Genomic DNA, 23,763 nt, shown 5'->3' on the forward strand with positions numbered 1-23,763 from the left:
TGATCTGGCCACCTATTTCCTCACGAAAATCAACACGATCAGGTCTGAGCTCCCCAAAGTCACCCCTCCGCCTCTCCCCTCCCCCCCAACAACCCCCTCCCCTACTTTCCCATCCTTCCCTGCAGTATCCTCAGAGGAGATCTCCTCCCTCCTCGCAAGTGCCACCCCCTCCACCTGCGCCTCGGACCCCATTCCCTCTCACCTTCTTAAAACCATCGCCCCTGCCCTCCTCCCTTCCTTAACTTCTATTTTTAACCACTCAATCTCCAAGGGCTCTTTCCCCTCTGCCTTCAAACATGCCCACGTCTCCCCCATCCTAAAAAAACCCGCTCTTGACCCCACTTCCCCCTCCAGTTATCGTCCTATCTCCCTACTACGCTTCCTTTCCAAAATCCTAGAACGAGTCGTCTACAATCGATGCCTAGAATTCCTTAACTCCCATTCTCTCCTAGACCCCCTCCAATCTGGCTTCCGTCCCCTCCACTCTACCGAGACTGCTCTCTCTAAGGTCACCCATGACCTCCTTCTTGCCAAATCCAATGGCTCCTACTCCATTCTGATCCTCCTTGACCTCTCTGCTGCCTTTGACACTGTCGACCATCCCCTCCTCCTCCATACCTTATCTCACCTTGGCTTCACGGACTCTGTCCTCTCCTGGTTCTCCTCTTACCTCTCTGGCCGATCATTCTCGGTCTCCTTCGCTGGAGCCTCCTCCCCCTCCCATCCTTTAACTGTTGGAGTTCCTCAAGGGTCAGTTCTTGGCCCTCTTCTGTTCTCCATTTACACTCACTCCCTCGGTGAACTCATCCGCTCTCACGGCTTTGACTACCATCTCTACGCAGATGACACGCAGATCTACATCTCCGCCCCTGTCCTCTCCCCCTCCCTTCAGGCTCGCATCTCCTCCTGCCTCCGGGACGTCTCCACCTGGATGTCGGCCCGCCACCTAAAACTCAACATGAGCAAGACTGAGCTCCTCATCTTCCCTCCCAAACCCGTTCCACTCCCAGACTTCTCTATCACCGTGGATGGCACGACCATCCTTCCCGTCCCGCAGGCCCGCAATCTCGGTGTCATCCTTGACTCGTCCCTCTCGTTCACCCCACACATCCTATCCGTTACCGAGACCTGCCGGTTTCACCTCTACAATATCGCCAAGATCCGCCCTTTCCTCTCCACCCAAACGGCTACCTTACTATTACGGGCTCTCGTTATATCCCGGCTAGGCTACTGTGTCAGCCTTCTCTCTGACCTCCCTTCCTCCTCTCTCGCCCCGCTCCGGTCTATTCTTCACTCCGCTGCCCGGCTCATCTTCCTGCAGAAACGATCTGGGCATGTCACTCCCCTTCTTAAACAACTCCAGTGGTTGCCTATCGACCTCCGCTCCAAACAAAAACTCCTCACTCTAGGCTTCAAGGCTCTCCATCACCTTGCCCCTTCCTACCTCTCCTCCCTTCTCTCTTTCTACCGCCCACCCCGCACGCTCCGCTCCTCTGCCGCCCACCTCCTCACCGTCCCTCGGTCTCGCCTATCCCGCCATCGACCCCTGGGTCACGTCCTCCCGCGGTCCTGGAACGCCCTCCCTCCTCACCTCCGCCAAACTGATTCTCTTTCCCTCTTCAAAGCCTTACTTAAAAATCACCTCCTCCAAGAGGCGTTCCCAGACTGAGCTCCTCTTCCCCCTCTACTCCCTCTGCCATCCCCCTTTTACCTCTCCGCAGCTAAAGCCTCTTTTTCCCCTTTTCCCTCTGCTCCTCCACCTCTCCCTTCCCATCCCCACAGCACTGTACTTGTCCGCTCAACTGTATATATTTTCGTTACCCTATTTATTTTGTTAATGAATTGTACATCGCCTTGATTCTATTTAGTTGCCATTGTTTTTACGAGATGTTCTTCCCCTTGACGCTGTTTAGTGCCATTGTTCTTGTCTGTCCGTCTCCCCCGATTAGACTGTAAGCCCGTCAAACGGCAGGGACTGTCTCTATCTGTTGCTGACTTGTTCATCCCAAGCGCTTAGTACAGTGCTCTGCACATAGTAAGCGCTCAATAAATACTATTGAATGAATGAATGAATGAATGAATGAATGAATGAATGAATACTGCATTAGCCTCCTTGCTGACTTCCCCGCCTCCTGTCACTCCCCACTCCAATCAGTCAATCATTCAATCATATTTATTGAGCACTTAGTGTGCACAGACCCCTGTACCAATCTTCACTCTGCTGCTCAAATCATTTTTCTTAAAAAAAACAAAAAACTTGTGGGCATATCTCCCCACTCCTCAAAAAACCTCCAATGGTTGCCCATCTATCTCCAGATCAAACAGAAACTCCTTATCATTGGCTTAAAAGGTCCTTTCTCCCCTTATCTAACCTTACTAATTTCCTACTGTAATACAGCCCACATACTTCACTCCTCCAACACTAACCTACTCACTGTGTCTTGATCTCATCTATCTCACTGCTGATCCTTTAAAACATTTAACTCTCTGTGCCTCAGTTTCCTTAGCTGTAAAATAATGTTGGTATTTGTTAAGCGCTTACTATGTGCCAAGCACTGTTCTAAGCGCTGGGGTAGACATAGGGGAATCAGGTTGTCCCACGTGGGGCTCACAGTCTTAATCCCCATTTTACAGATGAGGGAACTGAGGCACAGAGATAAGTGACTTGCCCACAGTCACACAGCCAAGTGGCAGAGCTGGGATTCGAACTCATGAGCCCTGACTCCAAAGCCCGTGCTCTTTCCACTGAGCCACGCTGCTTCTCCTGGGGATTAAATGCCTATTCTCCCTCCTACTTGGACTGTGAGCCCTGTGAGGAACAGGGACAGTGTCCAACCTAGTTAACTTGTATCTACGCTAGCTCTTAGAACAGCATTTGGATAATAGTAAGCACTTAACAAATACCACTAAAAAAAAAAGTTGGGCATTAATGCAGCCCCAAACTTGAATGTGACCGTGCTTTGAAAAAAAGATAAATTGCTAATATTCTTTGTCAAATCATTAGCCACTCAATACATTGCTTTTAATTAGTACAAAAGAAAATGAAACTTGTGACTAATAATAATTTAATATTCATTAAGCACTTATGTGCCACACACTGTACTAAGCACTGGGGTAGATATAAAATAATCAGATTGGACACAGTCCCTGACCCACATGGGGCTCACAGTCTAAGTAGGAGGGAGAATGATTTAATCCCCATTTTATAGATGGCAAAACTGAGGCACAGGGAAGTAAAGTGACTCATAGTGGGCAGAGAATATGTGTGGTAACTCTTGCATTGTACTCTCCTGTGGGCTTAGTACAGTGCTCTGCACTCAGTAAATACCACTGATTGATTGAAGAGGAAAAGGATTCAGCAAAGATAGAAAAGCCGAAAGGTGGACGGAGCACTGTGTTCCTTAAAATCAAAGCCAGAAAGAATTTCCATAAGGAGATAATGGTCAAGAAGGTTTAATACAGAGAAGAGGCCATGGATTTGACTAGTAGATCATTGGAAATTTTGGTGAGTGATAAGAAATTTAGATTGGAGAGGTTCAAGGAGAGAAGAAGTGACACCAGTCGGAGAAGCCGACACACTTGAATTGTATATAAGGAAAAAGAACGAAGATAGGATGATAGAGGGGTGGGGTAATAAAAACCATTAAGTTCAGATTTTCCAGAGGGATTGTGTGACTCACTCTCCCAAGTGCTTAGAACACAGTGCTGGCCAAAGTAAGCACTCAATAAATACCATTGACGGGTTGATTTGTGTTACTACACTCCTACCAGCTTTTTAAATGCCCCTTCATTAAATGTTCACTCCAGGAGGAAATAGAAGTAGGTCAAGATATTTCTTTTTTTTCACATGAATGGAGACTTTAATATGTTTAAAAGTGGAGATGAGTAGGAAAGGCTGAAGATATGTGACGGGGAGAGAAGGATCAGAGCAAGGTTTTTCATGAAGCGAGAGGAGATAAGGTTTGAGATGCAGGTGGAGAGGGTGGCCTTATGGAGCATTAGAGGTGCCTTCTTCTGAGAAACAGAGAGGCAGGAGAAGATAAATATGGAGAGAGGATAACCTTAAGAAGGAGAGGTGGGGGAACCTGGTGGAAACTCTGCTTTCCTACTGCAAACCAGCCCTCACATTTGGTTCCTCTAATGCTAACCATCTCACTCCCATCTATCTCACCCCGACCTCTTGCTCACATCCTGCCTCTGGCCTGGAACGCCCTCCTTCTCCATATCCGACAGACGATTACTCTCCCCACTTTCAAAGCCTTATTAAATGCACATCTCTTCCAAGAGGCCATCCCCAACTAAGCCTTCATTTCCTCTTCTCCCACTCCCTTCTGTGTCACCCTTGCACTTGGACTTGCACCCTTTATTCACCCCTCCCTCAGTCCCACAGCACTTCTGTGCATATCCATAATTTACTTATATTACTGTCTGTCGCCCCCTCTAGACTGTAAACTCACTGTCGGCAGGGAACGTGTCTGCCAGCTCTGTCCTTTTTTATGACAGTAAGTGCTCAATAAATAGCACCCAGTAAGTGCTCAATAAATACAACTGATTGATTGTCATCGCGTGTGGCCAGGCTATCACCAGGGCAGAGCTGTAGGATGAGACATAGCTATAGGATGAAGGGATCAGTTCAATAGAACCATAAGGATTGATAGTTCATTGTAATTTAGAGCCTCATAATCTCCCCTTGTGCAGATAGGAAGGCGTATAGATGTGAAGATATGCATAATTGAAACAACTTCATCTGGGCAGGAGCTGGGTTTTAAATGTCACTGTGCTTTCTCATCCGCTTAATTCTGTCAAAGAAGACACAGAAATAAGGGAATTGCTGGCTCGCATCATTTTAGTGAATACTTTTCAGGTCTTTTTTATTATAACTAACCTTTTAGGGAGGACCCCTCTATATGCATGGGGTAAATTCCAAAACGTACCAGGAATTAGAACTCTGGATTGCACATACAAGCAGCATGGCTCAGTAGAAAGAGCCTGGGCTTTGGAGTCAGAGATCATGGGTTTGAATCCCGGCTCTGCCACTTGTCAGCTGTGTGACTGTGGGCAAGTCACTTAACTTCTCTGTGCCTCAGTTACCTCATCTGTAAAATGGGGATTAAGACTGTGAGCCCCACGTGGGACAACCTGATTCCCCTGTGTCTACCCGAGCGCTTAGAACAGTGCTCTGCACATAGTAAGCGCTTAACAAATACCAACAAATACCAACCAACAACATACGGCTATTGGGGAAATCTGTTTTTCCCAATGCTGATATCGTTTCCATAGTAACCAACATACTTTAAATGGGGACAGGAGTCTGACAAATCTAGCAGGATGAAAGTAAGATATTGACATATATATGTGGTTGCGTGTTTTAAAAAATTGTCCTTTGTATTCAGTGATGGTGCCTGATAGGCTTATCTATGGGTGCACGTGTAGCTGACAAAGCGGATGCAGGACTGACAGTCCCATCTACCCTGTTCACATACACATATGGTCAATGAGGTTGGGATGTTTTCTGTTTGGTGCACCTGACGCTGTTTTGTTTCTGCCTCTTTGTCTCACAATCCTCTCGAAGATGGAAGAGAGCTGCTCCCTCTTTGATTGCAAAATACCAAACTGGTCTGTCTGCTGCAGTTTTCTTTAGGTCTAAATCTCTGATGCCACACTGACTGAAGCTGTGCATTATTGCATCAACTACTCAATGGTATTTATTGAGCATGTACTGAGCATAGCACTCTGTATTAAGGACTTGGGAGAGTACAATACAGTAGAGTTGGTAGACAGTTTCTGCCCACGAGGAGTTTACAGTCTAGAGGGTCTGCATTCTTGTGACCTTGGGCAAGTCACTTCACTTCTCTGTGCTTCAGTTACCTCATCTGTGAAATGGGGACTGAGACTGTGAGCCCCACGTGGGACAACCTGATTACCTTGTATCTATCCAGCGCTTAGAACAGTGCTTGGCACATAGTTAGCACTTAACAAATACCATTATTATTATTATTATTATTACATGGTTCAATCCATGGTATTTATTGAGCACTTATTGTGTATAGAGCGCTGTACTAGTGCTTGGGAGAGTACAACCCAACAGAGTTGGTAGATGCATTCCCTGCCCACCAGGAGCTTACAATCTAGAGGGGGGATGGACGTTAAAATAAATTGTCTATGTACCTAAGTGCTGTAGGCCTGAGGGGGGGGGTGAATATCTAGTACTTAAGGGGTACAGGTCCAACTGCATAGGCAATGCCTAAGGGAGAGGGAGTAGGGGAGATGAGGACTTAGTTGGGGAAATTCCCCTGATTCCCCTTGCTTTTGGTTTCCCCATTTTAATTTTCCATCCAACAGCTGTTTGGCTATGCTACTGTGACTCATTGTCCTCACACGCCCTGCCCAGGGAAGCTGTGCTGAGGTGAGCATAGCTTGGACTCTGGAAGCCTAACTTTGTTGCAGGCCACTTTTCGATCACTGGCAGTGTCGTGAGTGAGAGCATGGAGCACATTCTGTACTCTGCCCCCCACATGGCCTCCCTAATTGGTACATCCTTCCTCTGCCACAAAGAGTTCTTGAGATACCACTGTCGAGATTGGGGATGCATTCCTTTATTTGGTAGGCAGAAGAATATGTTTGATAGTAATAATAATAATGGTACTTGTTAAACACTTACTATGTGCCAAGCACTGTTCTTAGCACTGGGGTAGATACAAGTTAATCAGGTTGGACACGATCCCTGTCCCACATGGAGCTCACAGTCTAAGAAGGTAGGAGTAGAATTTAATCCCTATTTTCAGCTGAGTTAACTGAAGCACAGAGAAGTTATGGGACTTGCCCAAGGTCACAGAGCAGACAAGTGGTAAAGCTGGAATTAGAATACAGGTCCTCTGACTGCCGGGCCTGTGCTCCTTCTGCTAAGCCATACTGCTTCCACATTTACTTGGCACATTTACTGAGTGAAAGCAGAAAGTGGCTGCATAATTTGCCAGTCCTTTGTGGTCCTATTACCTTTTTTCATGTTTTGGACATTGCTACAGTTTGGGCACTGGAACCTTAGTTTGTCTGTTGTTGCTATTCCTGCAATTAATCTATCTGAATACTTGTAGAAGCATTCTTTTTCTTTGACTTGTTTGGTGTCATGGAGGCACGTGCATCAACGATGGTGGCCAATACTAATAACCATGGTACTTGTTAAGCGCTTTCTATGATATGTTAGCCATGGAGGCCATAATGGCTGCAGGGTGACAGTGACAGTTTGAATTCTTACCTGCTCACTTCCTGTTGAGCTCCCCAGAATTTGCATCTACTGGGAGTCCAAGAAGAAGAGAACCAGCAGAGACGGGAATGGGTAAGAATAGAAATCTGCCCCTGCTTCTGCCATCTTGGCCATCCAACCAAAAGCTAAAAGCCGATGGGGCTAGCCGGCAGTGTCAGCTTCGCCTCCAGCTTTTGCCCACCACCAGTGGCAACAACAGCAAGGGCCTTGTTTTTTTTTTACTTGCTCCTGTTGTTGCTGGTCCCCTTTTGGGTCTCAGCAGGGTGCAAGTCCTTAAGGAACCAGCTGCAACTGGAGCTTTTCTTTCTACCAGTTCCTGCCACAGCTGATCTGGTTCCTGCTGGACTCCTAGGAACTCTTGGTTCTTCAGCGACCAGCGAGAGGCAGACCAGCCTCAGCAGGAGCCGACAAGAAGAGATGCCCTAGTTGATGCTGTTGTCATCTCAAGGGGTGGAAAGGATTAGGGTCAGCGTCCCCCTCCCATTTTATAGAAAGATTAGATGGACTTACTTCTATCTACTTTGAGAATAAGTTCTCTTCATTTCATAAATAGGTGTGTTGTGTGCTTGCCTTTACGCCGATGTTCTCATTCTGGGTGTGGAGAGTCATTAAAGATTCCAACTTCAGCATAGGATTTTTAATGGTAATCAAGTTTCACAATTATTGACTAGATATTTTTGGACTGGGGGCAGGTTGCTCCTCCCTCACTTTCTTTCCTCCCTCCATCCTCTTACTATTTTTTCATTCATTCGGTGGTATTTATTGAGCACTTGTCATGTGCAGAGCACTGTACTAAGCGCTTGGCAGAGTACAAACCAACAAAGTTTGGAGACACATTTGTCATGCTATTTTTCATTTACCTCCTTATGGGCAGGAACTGCCAACTCTGTTGAATTGCACTCTCCCAAGTGCTTAGGACTGTGCTCTGCGCACAGTAAACATTCATTATCACTATCATCATCATCATCATTGGAATTTATTGAGCTCTTACTGTGTGCAGAGCACTGCACTTAAGCGCTTGGGAGAGTAGAATACAACAGAGTTGATAGAAATCTTCCCTGCCCACAGTGAGCTTACAGTCTAGAGGGGGAGATTCAGTAAATACCACTGATTGATTTAGCTGGCAGCCAAAGAGGCAGCCCTGGAAAAGACAGGATGTTGACCTCTCACCACCATGATTGCAACCCTTTATCCTTCATCTCTCCTATATCTTGCACCATCCCTGGAGAAACTGTCTCCAGCCTTCTGCCCCAGTTATACTTCTGTTTATGACTATTACATTAAAGTGAAAATGTCAGCCGACTGTCAATCAATTAATCATATTTACTAAGTGCCAATTGTGTGAAGAACAGAGTACTAAGTGCTTGGGAGAGTACAATGCAGTAGCCATGATTCTAGAGATAGATACTGAAGTAATTTACATATAGAAAGAAAGAAGGAAAGTGGATACTTGGATGAGTTCTTAAGTAAGAGGATAAGTAGAGCAGCAGCGTGGCTCAGTGGAAAGAGCATAGGCTTTGGAGTCAGGGCTCATGAGTTCGAATCCCAGCTCTGCCACTTGTCGGCTGTGTGACTATGGGCAAGTCACTTAACTTCTCTGTGCCTCAGTTCCCTCATCTGTAAAATGGGGATTAAGACTGTGAGCCCCACGTGGGACAACCTGATTCCCCTATGTCTACCCCAGCGCTTAGAACAGTGCTCGGCACATAGTAAGCGCTTAACAAATACCAAGTACCTAAGTGTAATGATTGATGTAAAGCCCTGGGATGGTAATTGGGGGACTAAAAATCAGAGGAGTGGAGAAATTACTCAGGGAAGGGCCCCTGGAGGCGATATGATTTCAGAAGGGTTTTGAAGTTGGGGAGTTTTGGAGGGAGTTCCAGGCAGGAGGAGGGGCTTGAGTCCGGCAGGGGAGGGAGGGAGGAGAGGCAAGAATTAGGCACAATGAGGTTAGCTTTGGAGGAACAGAAAGTGTGAGCTGCCATGTAGTGGGAGAAGAGAGCGGATAAAGGGGGAAGGCTAATGGAAGGCCTTGAAAATAGTCAGGAGTTTCTGCTTGAGGCAGAGAGAAATGGGTAACCCTCGAATGGGGAGAAGTATGCAGAAAAACATTTTAGGAAAATAACCTGGGCAGTAGATAGAAGTAGCATGGCTTAGTGGATAGAGCACAGGCCTGGGAGTCAGAAGGTCCTGGGTTCTAGTCCTGGCTCTGCCACTTCTCTGCTCTGAGACCTTGGGCAAGTCACTTAACCTCTCTGAGCCTCAGTTACTTTATCTGCAAAATGGGGATTAAGACTGTGAGCCCCATGTCGTACAATGATTGCATCCAACCCGATTACCTACCCCACAGCTTAGAACAGTGCTTGGCATATGGTAAGCGCTTAACAAGTACCATAATAATAATTATTATTATTGGCTGGATTGGGGAGGGGAGAGACTGGAGGCAGGGAGACCAAAAAAGAGGCTGATGCAGTAGTTGAGTGGGGACATGACATGAGCTTGTACTGGCATGCTGAGCACTTGGGTGGAGAGGAAGAGACAGATCCTGGAAATGATTTGGAGGAAGAATCGACAGGATTTGGGGAAAGACTGAATGTCGGGGTTGAAAGAAAGGGAGGAGTCAAAGGTAATGTGGATTTCAGAGAGGGAGGAAAGGAAGGATGGTGGTGTTAACTGTGATGGGAAAGTAAATGAAGGAGAGGTTTTGGAAGAGAAGATAACTTCAGTTTTAGACATTTTGATCTTAAAATGTCCACCAGATAGCTGTGTAGAAATGTCCTGGAGGCAAGAGGAAATGTGATGTCACATGGTTTGGGAGAAAGGTCGAGACTGGTAATTAGGGCAACAATACTTTGCTTTCTAAATCAATAAAAAGGCAAGCAGAAACCTGTGCCAATCTTTATTTAAGAAAAACTTGTCCACATCAACAGAAAATTATGCTGGCAAACAAGAGTCAGCTTTCAACAGTTTCTGTGTTGGATGAATAAATTTGCTTTTTTGTGTGTCTATTTACATAATAAGGCTATGTAGTTAGTTTATTTTAACTCTAATCGGTCAGATTTTTTCAGCTTTTACATTTACACTACTTTGGGGACAAGGAGGAGTGAGTAAGCCCGTCAATGGGCAGGGATTGTCTCTATCTGTTGCCGAATTGTACATTCCAAGCGCTTAGTACAGTGCTCTGCACATAGTAAGCACTCAATAAATACTATTGAATGAATGAATGAGAGTTTGAAGGGGGCAGTAACATTTCAGCGGTAAGATCCCCTTTAGCAAATTACATGTTCAGTGCATGCTGGACTGTGTCCGACCTGATTATCTTGTATTATTATTATTCTTATGACATTTGTTAAGCGCTTACTATGTGTTGAGCACTGTTCTAAGCACTGGGGTAGATACAAGTTAATCAGGCTGGACAAAGTCCCTATCCCATATGGGGCTCACAGGGCTTAGTACAGTGTTTGGCCCATACTAAGTGCTTAACAAATACTAATAATAATAATGATATTTGTTAAGCGTTTCCTATGCGCTAAGCAGTGTTCTAAGTGCTGGGGTAGATACAAGGTAATCAGGTTGTTCCACATGGGGCTTTCACAATCTTAATCCCCATTTTACAAATGAGGTAACTGAGGCCCAGAGAAGTTAAGTGATTAGCCCAAAGTCACACAGCCGTTGTGGCGGAGCCAGGATTAGAACTCACGACCTCTGACTCTCAATCCTGTGCTCTTGCCACTAAACCATGCAGCATCAGCATCATCAATGTGTGGAATGTTTGCAGATCTGGAGGAGCAATTTTGACATATTCTTTATGACCCAGGATCTTCCTGTCCCGAATGTACCCATCGACTTCGAATCTGTGGTCCTACTTGCCAAAGCTAAGTAATACCCTGCTAAATGTCTAAACGGCCCATTCCCCCATAACATGGGACCATCTGGGGGTAGGGTGTCCATTGGCATGGTGTCTGTAAGCACAGCATGGCCCCCCTCATTAGGTGAGGCCTAGGCTTTATTAGATTGAGTTTTTTCAAATCTCATAGATCAAGTTTCCACACCAAAGAGAAGTGACACATGTTCATCATTTCATCTGTAAGATCAGTGAGCACTTCCCACACCCTCAAGAGGCGGCTCTCATGATCATGGCTGGTGCCCCTGAGACACAAAACCTCCAGTCAACACTTTGAGATTTATTTTCCATTTTCTGGGCTTTTTTTTATTTTTCTGGTTCGCCTGAGCCAGGGGTGAAGCTGGATAGTTGTGTGCTAACTCTACATTTGTTTTGTAGATTCTACATCCCAGAAGCGCTGGCAAAAGGTCAAAGTATTGGCCTAGAATCTGTCATAGCCTCGTGTCCTCTTCCAGGATTATGGCTAATAAAATCAGGACTGAGCTGTGCTGGAGCCAGGGGGGTTTCTGGAGATTCCTGAGCTGTTTCTATGGCCACGCCTATTACATTTCAGCCTTTCTGGATAAAACGGGAACAAAAACCCCACAGGTTTCATACCCGCCAATGCTCCCCGAGGTTCCCTCTTTGTTCTTTGGTGTCAGAGGGCAGTGATCGATAGGGCACAGGAGGATGCATATGAAACCACTGTCTTCCTGACGGCTAGAGCCTTGCAAAGGCCTGGATCAGTGCACAGTCTCAAGTCCAAGGATTGAGCACAGATGGAGACTATGAAGGCACAGAAAAACTGCATAGATACGGCAGCATCTCAGCCATCGTACCTGTGGAGAGTCAGCGGGGACATGAAATGTGCATCTGAACCCAGCCGAGTTTGTCTTTGGCCCAGCCCAACCTGGGGCATGGGACTTAAACCTGGGAGAGCGGCATGGCCTACTGTTAAGAGCATGGGATTGGGAGTCAGGAGATCCTGGTTTGAGTCCCAGCTCAGCTACTGGCCTACTGAGTGATCTTGAGCAAAAGGTTTAATCTCGCTAGTCTTCAGTGTCTTCATCTGTAAAATGGGGATAAGATGAGCCCCAAGTTGAAGCCTGAAGAGCTGGGTTCTAAATCTTGTTCTGCCACCTGCCTGCTGTGTGACTTTGGGCAAATCACTTAACTTCTCTGTGCCTGTTTCCTCATCTGTAAAATGGGGCATAGTGGAATTACTTAACCTCTCTGTGCCTGTTTCCTCATCTGTAAAATGGGGCATAGTGGAATCACTTAACTTCTCTGTGCCTGTTTCCTCATCTGTAAAATGGGGCATAGTGGATAGAGCACGGGCCTGGAAATCAGAAAGTCATGCGTTCTAGTCGGCGTTGCCACTTGTCTGCTGTTGTGACCTTGGGCAAGTCACTTCACTTCTCTGTGCCTCCGTTACCTCATCTGTAAAATGGGGATTGAAACTGTGAGCCCCATGTGGGACAGGGACTGTGTCCAACCCAATTTCATTGTGTCTACCCCAGGACTTAGTACAGTGCTTGGCACATAGTCAGCACTTAACAAATACTACAATTATTATGAGGGTCAGGGACTGTGCCCAACCTGATTATTTTATCTACCCCAGTGCTCAGTAAGTGCCTGGCACATAGTAAGTGCTGAAAAAACACCATTTTTTGAAAAAAAGATGGTGTTTGATGTTATGATCTTGTATTCACCCTGGCACTTGGCACAGGGTAAGCAGTTTGTTTTAATATATTTGTTAAGTGCTTACTATGTGCCAGGCACTGTACTAAGCACTGGGGTAGCTACAAGCTAATCAGGTTGGACACAGTCCATGGCCCACATAGGGCTCACAGTCTTTATACCCATTTTGAAGATGCTGTAATAATAGTTATTAATAATTATGGTATTTGTTAAGCACTTACTTTGTGCCAGGGTACTGTTCTAAGCACTGAGGCGAATACAAGCAAACCGGGTTGGACACACTGTCCCACATGGGCCTCACAGTCTCAATCCCCATTTTACAGATGAGGAAACTGAGGCACAGACAAGTGAAGTGGCTTGCCCAAGGTCACACAGCAGACAAGTAGGGGAGTCAGGATTAGATCCATGACCTTCTGACTCCCAGGCTTGTGCTCTAGCCACTATGTTACCACTTGCCTCTGTGTAACCCTGGACACATCACTTAAGTTTTCTGTACCTCAGCTTCCTCATCTGTAACGGAGGGATTCAGTGCTTGTTGTTCCTGCTGCTTAGACTGTGGGACCAGGATGGTGTCTGACCAGATGATCTTGGATCTACTCCAGTGCTTAATACTGTGTTTGGCACATAGTAAGCTCTTAAAAAAAACACAATTATTATTATTATTATGCTATCCCAACGGCCTCATTTATTCATTCAATCGTATTTATTGAGCGCTTACTGTTTGCTGAGCACTGTGCTAAGCGCTTGGAAAGTACGATTCAGCATCAAATAGAGACAATCCCTGCCCACAATGGGCTCACAGTCTAGAAGGGGGAGACAGGCTTCAAAACAAGTAAACAGGAGTCAGTACCATCAATATAAATAAATAGAATTATAGATATATATACACATCATTAATATAAATAGAATTATATATAGAATTATATAGCACTCATGTCTATTTTGACTTTGAGGCGGGTTCCAATCTCCCTTCTGCCACTTGGCAGCTGTGTGACTTTGGGCAAATCCTTTGACTTCTCTGTGCCTCAGTGACCTCATCTGTAAAATGAGGATTAAGACTGTGAGCCCCATGTGGGCCAAACTGATTACCTTGCATCTACCCCCAGTGCTTAGAACAGTGCTGGGCACATAGTAAGCGCTTAACAAATACCATCATCGTTATTATTATTAAGTGGCTTGCCCCCAATCACCCAAGTAGACAAGTGGGCAGAGCTGGAGTCAGAACCCAGGTCCACGTTTCCGGGCCTATTCATTCATTCATTCAATAGTATTTATTGAGCGCTTACTATGTGCCGAGCACTGTACTAAGCGCTTGGAATGTACAAATCGGTAACAGATAGGGACAGTCCCTGCTCTTTGACGGGCTTACAGTCTAATCGGGGGAGACAGACGGACAAAAACAGTAGCAATAGCCTATAAGCTCTTGCATTACAATTCGTACTACTAGAAGAATATTTCCAGAAGGGCTACGGGGCTGGGGTGCGAAAGGCCAGCCTTCGGGAACCCCGCTCTCTGAGGTCGGGTCTGGGAAGCGTGGCTCAGTGGAAAGAGCACGGGCTTTGGAGTTAGGACTCATGAGTTCGAATCCCAGCTCTGCCACTTGTCGGCTGTGTGACTGTGGGCAAGTCACTTAACTTCTCTGTGCCTCAGTTCCCTCATCTGTAAAATGGGAATTAAGACTGTGAGCCCCACGTGGGACAACCTGATTCCCCTATGTCTACCCCAGCGCTTAGAACAGTGCTCGGCACATAGTAAGCGCTTAACAAATACCAACATTATTATTATTATTATTAAATAAGATGGGCGTCGGGCCCGCGCGGGGAGGAAGTGGGCAAGGCTGCCGCCGTTGAGCGCGAGCCGTTGGGCGAGGAGTCGCTCTCCTCTGACGTCATCGAGTGGCGTCTCCGTTTGGTGCTCCGACGTCCGAGCTCCGAGGCGTCGCCGGGTTGTCGGCAGTCAGCATGAGTCCGGCCGTGCTTTACCTGCGGGCGGCGGGAGCGGCGATGGCGACTCGCCGAATCTTGGCGGCCCTCACCGGCCGAGGGGCGGTAGCCGCGGCGGGCGGGATGGGGCCCGGGGAGAGCCGCCGACTCCACGGCAGCCCGCGGAGCCGCGCGTTCGCCAAAGAGTTGTTTCTGGGCCACATCGAGAAGGTAACGGCCGGGGCACCGACGAGGGCTGAAGGGCGCGGGAAGGCCGGGGCCGGGATCATGGAAAGGCCCTCCACTTCGTCCGTTACTGGGGAAGGGGCGACTTCTCCACTTCCCCCTCAACGAAAGCTCGAGGAATTTTCCGCGCGCCCCCCCTCAACCAACCGCCATGGCCCTCCTGACTCAGGTGCCACACTCTGAGTTTGGTTCCCAACTGGCCGCCTTCTTATCATCCCCTTTTGAAAAAGCGTTGGAAACACTAGGCCGATTTATTTAACAAAATGACATCTTTCTGATAGAGATTTGCCCTATCTAAAGTTGCATATCAGTAGGTGGTGTTTATTGAGCGCTTAGTGGGTGCAGAGCAGTGTACTAAGCGCTTGGAAGAGCACACTACGAGAGTTGGCAGACAGGTTCCCCGCTCGCAAGGAGCTTATAGGTTAGAGGGGGAGACGTTAATATAAAAAAAAAGGTAGGCAAATAAGTGTATTTTGTTAGGGGAAAAAAACCTTGATCCTGCCCTTCCCCAAGGAATTTAGAGGCTCCTTTTTTAAAATGGTATTTGTTAAGCGCTTACTGTGAGCCTAACACTCCACTTAGCGCTGGTATAGCTACAAGGTAATAAGGTTGAACACCGTTCATATGGCGTAGTGGGTTAGAGCACGGGCCTGGGAGTCAGAAGGTCGTGGGTTCTAATCCCGTCTCCGCCACTTGGCTGCTGTGTGGCCTTGGTACTTTATCAGCAAAATGGGGATTGAGGTTGTGAGCCCTACGTGGGGCAAGGACTGTGTCCAACCCGATTTGCTTGTATCCACCCCAGCGTTTATGGCATAGTGGATAGAGCGTAGTCCTGAGAGTCAGGAGGTCATGGGTTCTAATCCCGCTCCGCCACTTGTCTGCCCCTGTGACCCTGGGGACGTCATTTAACTTCTCTGTCCCTTGGTTACCTCATCTGTAAAATGAGGTTAGGGACTGTGTCCAACCCGATTTGCGTTTATCCACCCCAGTGCTTAGTCCTAGGACATGGTAAATGCTCAACAAATACCGTAGTTATTACAGTGCCCGGCACATAATGCTTAACAAATACCGCAATTATTATATGAGGCTCACAGTCTTAATCCCCATTTTACAGATGAGGTAACAGAGTCCTAGAGGAGGTAAATGACTTGCCCAAGGTCACACTACAGATTATTAATTCTTTTAACAGACTGTGGAAAGAAAGGATCAGAGTTGGTTTTTAGTCCCCATTATATAGAAAAAAGGACCTGGGGGGTGGCATCCATGACTCTGATTATCCTATTTTATCTAAATCAGCCCCTTCACAGTGGGCGCTTTGAAAAACGTCTATTTCCTTTTTTTAATTGGTCTAAAGATGATTGACTATAATTTTAAAAAATAAATGTTAGGGTAGATCCAAATATAAACTGGAGATTAGGCATAAAGTGGATTTTACCAGTAGGGTCTATGACCAGTGAAAAAGTGAGTGCTTGTTTTAGGGCATGGCAACTAAACTGCTTGTTAGTAGCAGTTAATCTCCCCCTCCAGGCTGTAAACTCATTATGGGCAGGGAACGTGTCTGCTAATTCTGCTATATTGTACTCTCCCAAGCACTTAGTATAGTGCTTTGCACATAGTAAGTGCTCATTAAATGCAGTTGATTGATAGCAAAGACCCCCATGTTCTGTTCAAGGGCTGTGTGTGCCTCTCACCCAAGATGTAAGAAATTTTATTTTGCTGAGGTGGGTGCACGAAGCTTCTCGGCCACAGACTTTTCTTTATTCCTGGCCAGCTGTCTCACAGTTCATACTCTTGGTTAGAGGAAAGTTGGTTCAGGGGACATCCACACCCCAACATAATCCACTGCCACTACTGGAAAAACAAGCAAGTCTTGATAGGGTGGGGGAGGTAGGATATCTGAAATCAAGGTACAGTATTTCCTGGCCTGTAGGATGCACCTGTCTAATCAGGTTCCACCAGGGTTTAGCTGCGTTCATTGTATGTCCCTAAACGTCCCAGTGGATGTCAAGGAGAGCAGGCGTCACACAGTTCTTCCAAGTGTCCTGTTCCTACTGATGGAAGCAGTACTCTGCCCTTTTTGGACCACTGGTTTGACCCAATAGTGGGATTTTTTTATGCTCTTATAAGGCTGAGGGGAATATGATTGAAGTTGAAAAAGTCAAGAATACCCTAAAACTGGAATGCAGTTAGTGGGCCAGTGGTAATTCTGTGCCTTCCTTCCAAACCCTCTACTTCAGTCTCACCCCTCTTTTCTGGGAGCATGTTAGGGCAGGTAGAGCATTAGGGATTGTGGGAAGCAATAACAGGGCCTCAGGAAAGAGGAGATCAGACTGCTTTCAAAATCAGCCCCATCACTTCCTAATTACACTTGCGCCTGCTCTTCTTCCATCCTTGATCACCATCTTCAGCCACTCACTTCTGATGGTTCCTTCCCTCTCTGCCTTCAAACTGCTCATGCCTCCCCTATACTAAAATAAAAAATGAAACCTTTCTCTGGAACCTACTGTATCTTCCAGCTACTGTCCCGTCGCCTTTCCCCTATTCCCATCTAGAAGGGTTGTATACACCCACTGTCGCCACTTCCTCTCCTCCTGATGTGGGACATGGATCGTGTCCAACCTGATTAACGTTTACTCCAATACTTAGAACAGTGCTTAACTCACAGTAAGCACGTGAATGCCCAAATCATCCAGTTCCCTTCTTGACCCTCTACTCTCTGGTTTCCACCCCTATCACTTCACTAAGACTACGTAGTGCGTATACGTACTCTTTTGTATTGTACACTCCTAAATGGTTAGTACAGTGCTCTGCAAAGACTAAGCACTCAAAAACCATTGATTGTTGTTCAGAGTCCAGCAGTTACAAGAGCCACAATCATAACTATCTTAACCCAATGTTCTAAAAGTGTAGAAGACCTTTTACTGTCCCTTTGTCCTAACCCTGTCACAAAAGAGAGAATCTGATTGAGATTAATCAGGTAAGGAGACCAGGCCTGCAACATAAAGGAGGAATGGTGACTCCAAGATCAGGGGAGTGCCCGGGTTCACACTCCCATTTGACTTCGCCCTTCCACAGTGGATGGTGATACCATGAAGCAGAATTGGAGACAGCACCAAATGCTGCGGGAAACAAATCCAACAGCTCAGCAGGGAGCAGTCCTTATTAGCACAGCGTGGAAAGGATGGTTGTTCACTCATGGGTCTTTTCAAAAACACGTGCACATATGGTGTCTGGAAGCAGCATGGCATAGTGGACAGAGCATGGAACTGTGAGTCAGAAGGGCATAGGTTCTAATCCTGACTTCCCCACTTGGCTGCTGCTTGACCTTGGGCAAATCACTTCACTTTTCTGCCTCATTTACCTCTTTTGTAAAATGGGGATTGAGACTGAGTGCCATGTGGGATAGAGACCGCGTCCAACCCGATTTGCCTGTATCCATCCCAGTGCTTAATACAGTGCGTGGCACATGGCAAGTGCTTAACAAATACCATAATTATTATATGGCTAAACTCTAAATTTTAACTATGCCTTCTCTGAAACCAAAGGACCTCTGAATTGACAAAAGTAATCTTCATTTCTTCATAAGCGAACATATAAAGTCTGAAATAATGAGTTCTTAGACATTTCTGTGAAATACCTGTCTAAAATTGTAATTTTATTAAAATATTTTCATTTTTAGAAGGAAGTTTTCCCATATCCGGAAGTTAGCCAAGAGGAATTGAATGAAATCAAACAGTTTTTAGGGCCAATAGAAAAATTCTTCAATGAAGAAGGTGGGTTTTCCTTTCCTATTTGAGAAAGAATTTGGGGCTTGAATCAAAATGTTTAATTGCTGGTATATCAGTTGGATTTGAAAAAACTAGAAAGGTAAAACTGCATGACACAAAGTCACCAAGACAGGATTTCATGTCTGGCAGTCCCCAGATGGTGACTTTGATGAGACTCAGTTTGATCAACTATATTTAATGGAGTTTAATTTAGGGAAATAGAGAACTGGCCATCCTTTCAGCAAGTGCTTTAATGAGCGAGTGAGCTCTTGCAATAGTGTTAGCTGTGGCCAAGGTCCCAAGTGGTAAGTGAACAGTGAAAGGATGGAGAAAAAGGTGGAAATCATTTACATTTAAGAGAACGATCCATAAATGATCTTAGTGCTAATTTGTCCAGAGAACCTTGGGACTCCTGGTCTAGGTTGACCTGGACTCCTGCTGGCTCCTAATATTGAGTCAGTTGCTCTAGTGCTATTTTTAGAAACTGTCTCTGGGACCCTAAGGTTGTACTTCCTTGCCCCTATCTCAACTCCACCTCATGCAAAAATACTCCCTTAGCGACAAGCTCAGTGGCATGGAGAGGAAGAACAGAAGCTTGAACAGATGGTGAAAAATGTTTCCTCTGCCTAAAAGCTCAGGTCATCGAACAATTGGACGACCCTGATTTAGAATCCCTTCCAAATTTGGCAGTACCCAACTTCAGTATTGAGCTAGGCATCTGAATCACTGGGAGGAATGAGTCCCAATTCTCAAGCAGTTTGCCAGATATTACTTGCCCCCAAAAGAAATTTATGCCACAGTACTATTTCTGTGATCACTATGCTCTCCCTTGCAGCTGTGGGCAATGCTGTACTTAGAACACATGCTTTCAGTTTGTAGTTTTTCCAGTGTCTTCTCTGGGTGCCATTGAGTGTGTGGCTATATGTTTAGGAAAAGAGACGTGTAGGATATCAGTGGTCTGCTAAGTGGTATTTAGCTTGGTAGGAATCCTCAGACCGCAGTTCAGTTAAAACGGAATCTGGGTCCCAAATACGAGTATTGGACATCATAACCCAGCAGGCAACTGCCTCGATAGACACGGCCGTCTCCGTTGCCCATGTTAGCCAGCTATTTTTTAGGATTTCTCCCGGGCCTGTCCTCCTTGCGAAACACAGTGACCGTCACCACTGATGGCATGGTCCATCCCAGCAGTCATTCCCCTACTTAGGCAGCTGGGATTAGGCCCCAGGTCTCACAATTCCTAGAGCTATGCACTTTGCACTGAATGAAGAACGGGGCTAGGGGAAAAAATGGAAAACGTAACAGCGGTGAAAGGGAAGTGCAAATTCCATGATTGATATTTCTGACTCCCTTTATCCAAGGTATTGTAAGATGCTTCTTAAGAGAGGTTTGCACAAAATTTACATGTAAAACACCTTGGTTTATCTCAGTATTCTGGAATTGGATGTGAAGGTTTTGCTAGTTCTCTACACTGCACAGTCTTTAGTGCTGTTTAGATTGATGAATGGGCAAAAGTAAATATCTACCGAAGCAGCCAAAGGGAAAGAGCATGGGCCTGGGAGTCAGAGGACCTGAGTTCTAATCCCAGCTCCACTGCTTGCCTGCTGTATGACCTTGGGCAAGCCACTTCTCTGTTCCTCAATTTCCTTTTCTGTAGAATGGGAATTGAATACCTGTTCTCCTACTTGGACTCTGAGCCCCAAACGGGACCTGATTATCTTGTATCTACCCCAGCACCTAGTACAGTGCTTAGAACAGTGCTTGGCATATAGTAAGCCCTTAACAAATACCATTATTATTATTATTATTGTAGTGTTTGGTGCACAGTAAGTGCTTAAATACTATTATTATTTATGACTATTATAAAATTTGAATATTTTCCACTTTTCAGTGAACTCTACTAAAATCGACCGGGATGCTAAAATCCCTGAAGAAACTTTAAGCAAACTGAAAGCTCTAGGACTTTTTGGCATGCAGATTCCAGAAGAATATGGTGAGTAAAAATGGTCAAAAATCAGACCACTCTCTAGGATCTCCCTTGAGCTCTGATCAGGGACCTAAATTCCAAGAGGTCTTTTTTCATACTGACAAATGAGCAACCAAATTCTAATAGCACCTCCCTCTATGAAACCAAAGAAATGGAGTGTGCTGAGAATATTTATAAAGAATAGAAAACATTGTCAAGGCACTCGATTAGCTTTCCCCCTCCTACCTTACCTTTCTGATCTACTATCAACCCTTTCAGCACACTCTGCTCCTCTAACACCAACCTACTCTCTATACTTTGATCTCTTCTGTCCTGCCTTGCCCTTCTCCTCCTTTGGGCCTGGAACTTCCTCCCCCTTCATTTCTGCCAGACCACCACTTTCCCCACCTTTAAAACCCTCCTAAAATTACCTCTTCTCTAAGAGATCCTCTCTAATCAACTCTTCCCTCACTGTCGGCTTTGCACGGTGAGCACTTTAATACTCACGCCATCCCCACAACACTTAGGGGAGATAGAGTCTAAAGGTATTTATCTAATTTATTCTGTCTGTCTTGCATTTTAGACTACGAGCCCCTCGTGGGCAGGGGTTGTATTTGCCAACTCCTTTACACTCTCCCAAGCGCTTAGTACAGTGCTCTGAATACAGAAGCATTGATTGTTTCATTTTATCACATCTGATGGATTTTCATGTTTAAAAAAAGTGGTGGTGAGATGATTAATCCTTAGTCCCAGAATGACAGTTTACCTGAATTTTGGGTGTCATTTTGGGGAGAAATCACATTTATAAAACCTTAAGGCGGTCAGTCAATCAGTGGATAGTATGAGTGCCCCCGATTGTGAAGCACTGCATTAAGTCTTTGAGAGAGCAGAACATTAACAAGGTAGCATGTGTCTGTCTTCGAGGAGTTTACAGTCTAATGGTGGGAGACCTGAAGAATTCTTTAAAGATCATGAAAGCAGAAGGAAGAAGTAGACTAGAACAGGAAGCAAATGGAACACATCCGTTTGAAAGGCCTCACGTCTATACAGAGAGCTCAATTCTGCCAGTGCCCGAATTTACTTGGTGATAGTAAATTGGGTACTTTTGGAGAAGCGTTAGTCCTTTGTGGTCACTTGGGGGACTGTTTAGTGCCTGCCTTCAATGCATGTGCACTGCAGTGCACTAAAGGGACACCTGATTGTCTAGAAAAGTTAGTGCTTCTCCCAGAGCGCTCAACTTACTATCAGTGAGTAACATTTGACCCTGGAAGAAATAGCTCGTTGAAAAAGTTAAATGGAAAGCATCAAACGTAAAACGACTGATATTCAAGTAAAATGCCTTGAAGGGGGTTGGCGGTTTGTAACTGCAGGAGCCCCCCGGGCTATATGTATAATACATTCCTCGCAAATTTGGGTGTGTTGTGAACCATCACAGTGTGGGATATATTTCCCCAAAGACTTAAATTTTTTTTGCTAGTTTATCGTTTCTGACTCGGCACCAGATCGGTGACTGAACCCTTATAGGTGAGTAAACAGCACTCTGTGCATCACTTCCTACTCCCACCCTTTCCCTTTCCCACCCCATTTTACAGATGAGGTAACTGAGGCACAGGGAAGTTAAGTGACTTTGTCAGGTCACCCCGCAGACAGAGCCAGAATTTGAACCCAGGTCCTCTGACTCCCAGGCCTGTGGTCTGGTCTTTCCACTAGGCCACACTGCTTCTCTAGTAGAAGTGAAAGTCGCAGTCCTTAACCTCAAGGAGCTTACAGTGTGAGTGGTAAACAGTATTACAGTTTGAATTTTTTTTAGTGGTATTTAAGTGCTTACTATGTGCCAGGCACTGTACTAAACACTGGGGCTCACAGTCTTGATCCCCATTTTACAGACGAAGTAACTGAGGCAAAGAGAAGTGAAATGACTTGCTCAAGGTCACCCAGCAGGCAAGTGGGCGAAGTCAGAATTAGAACCCAGGTCCTTCCCAAGCTGTTCCCTGTCACCGCCATTTCCAGCAGGAAGGAGGCAGGAAAGTGTTAGGGGGCCTGGTTGGGTCCCGTATGGCCAAATACCCAAGTCTTGGCCCCATCTCATTGCCCCAAAAGGCAGAGTGTGGCCCAGTCACATTCCCACTACCTGTTCTCCATCAGCTCCATGCAGCTAAATTGCTGCAGTTTTCTTCGTCTTGGAGATCAGGCATCGTTTTAGTCCAGGGGCATTTTCCAATTTACAGAGCCGAAAGCTGTGATAAGACAGCAAAGACTATCCCCACCGAAAGCAGTTAATGAATGGGAAGTGGCCGTACCAGTTCTGAAGGTAGCAATGTCAGGGCAGGAGAGGAGAGATCTCCCCATCCCCCGGTCCCTTCTATTCAATTGATGGAGTTTATTGAATGCGTCCTGTGTGCAGAGCACTGTTCTAATGTGTTACACCTCCCTCCTGAGCCCCTGCCAAAGTGGGGAACCCAGCATGGACAAGTTACTGATAAGGTAGGGGAAGAAGGGGCAGGAAGAGAAATGTCTTCCCTATAGCAGATGGATGTCACATTGGGCGGGGCTTACGGATCCTGGGCTACGTATGCAATCGTTCATGCCGCCTCTCCAACTTTTATGTATTCCGGTCGTTTGGAATTGGGGGTTTGTACCGCCTGAACTGTTCATGGCTTCAAACCGTTTTATTGTTTTACAGAGTACCTCAGGTTCCTTAATGAGAATATAAAGCGGAATCTGAAGAATTGAAGTCTAAAATTAGGGTGTATAATGGCGGCATTAACCAAACCACGATCAGGGTAGTGCTCGTAATTTTGTAGGACAAGTTTCCCTTATTTTATTTGCTTTGGAAGACAATGAATCCACTACCATCCACCACTTCTTGAGTTTGGTTTGCTGTCTTTATGAATCAGGAAGTTCCCTTTAATACAATGCACTGTTCGGGAAGTCTTCGACTTAGTTGTCTGAGTTGTGATGGACATCTTCTTTCAGGTTTACGACATCTGGCAGAATAGGTGAGTATTACGCAA

General features: G+C 45.8%; 1 protein-coding gene across 1 annotated transcript in view; it reads left to right on the forward strand.

Annotated features, from left to right (window-relative positions):
• Positions 1-14,751: 14,751 nt before the first annotated feature.
• ACAD9 (acyl-CoA dehydrogenase family member 9) overlaps positions 14,752-23,763 on the forward strand; it is a 50,284-nt gene continuing 41,272 nt past the window's right edge. The window contains exons 1-3 of the mRNA XM_029050491.2: positions 14,752-15,001; positions 18,696-18,789; positions 20,675-20,776. Of these exons, the coding sequence (XP_028906324.1) occupies positions 14,810-15,001; positions 18,696-18,789; positions 20,675-20,776 (388 nt within the window). The 5' untranslated portion in view covers positions 14,752-14,809. The remainder of the gene's footprint in view (positions 15,002-18,695; positions 18,790-20,674; positions 20,777-23,763) is intronic.

This window comes from Ornithorhynchus anatinus, chromosome X1, assembly GCF_004115215.2.
Source record: "Ornithorhynchus anatinus isolate Pmale09 chromosome X1, mOrnAna1.pri.v4, whole genome shotgun sequence".
In the NCBI taxonomy this organism is placed as follows: Eukaryota; Metazoa; Chordata; class Mammalia; order Monotremata; family Ornithorhynchidae; genus Ornithorhynchus; species Ornithorhynchus anatinus.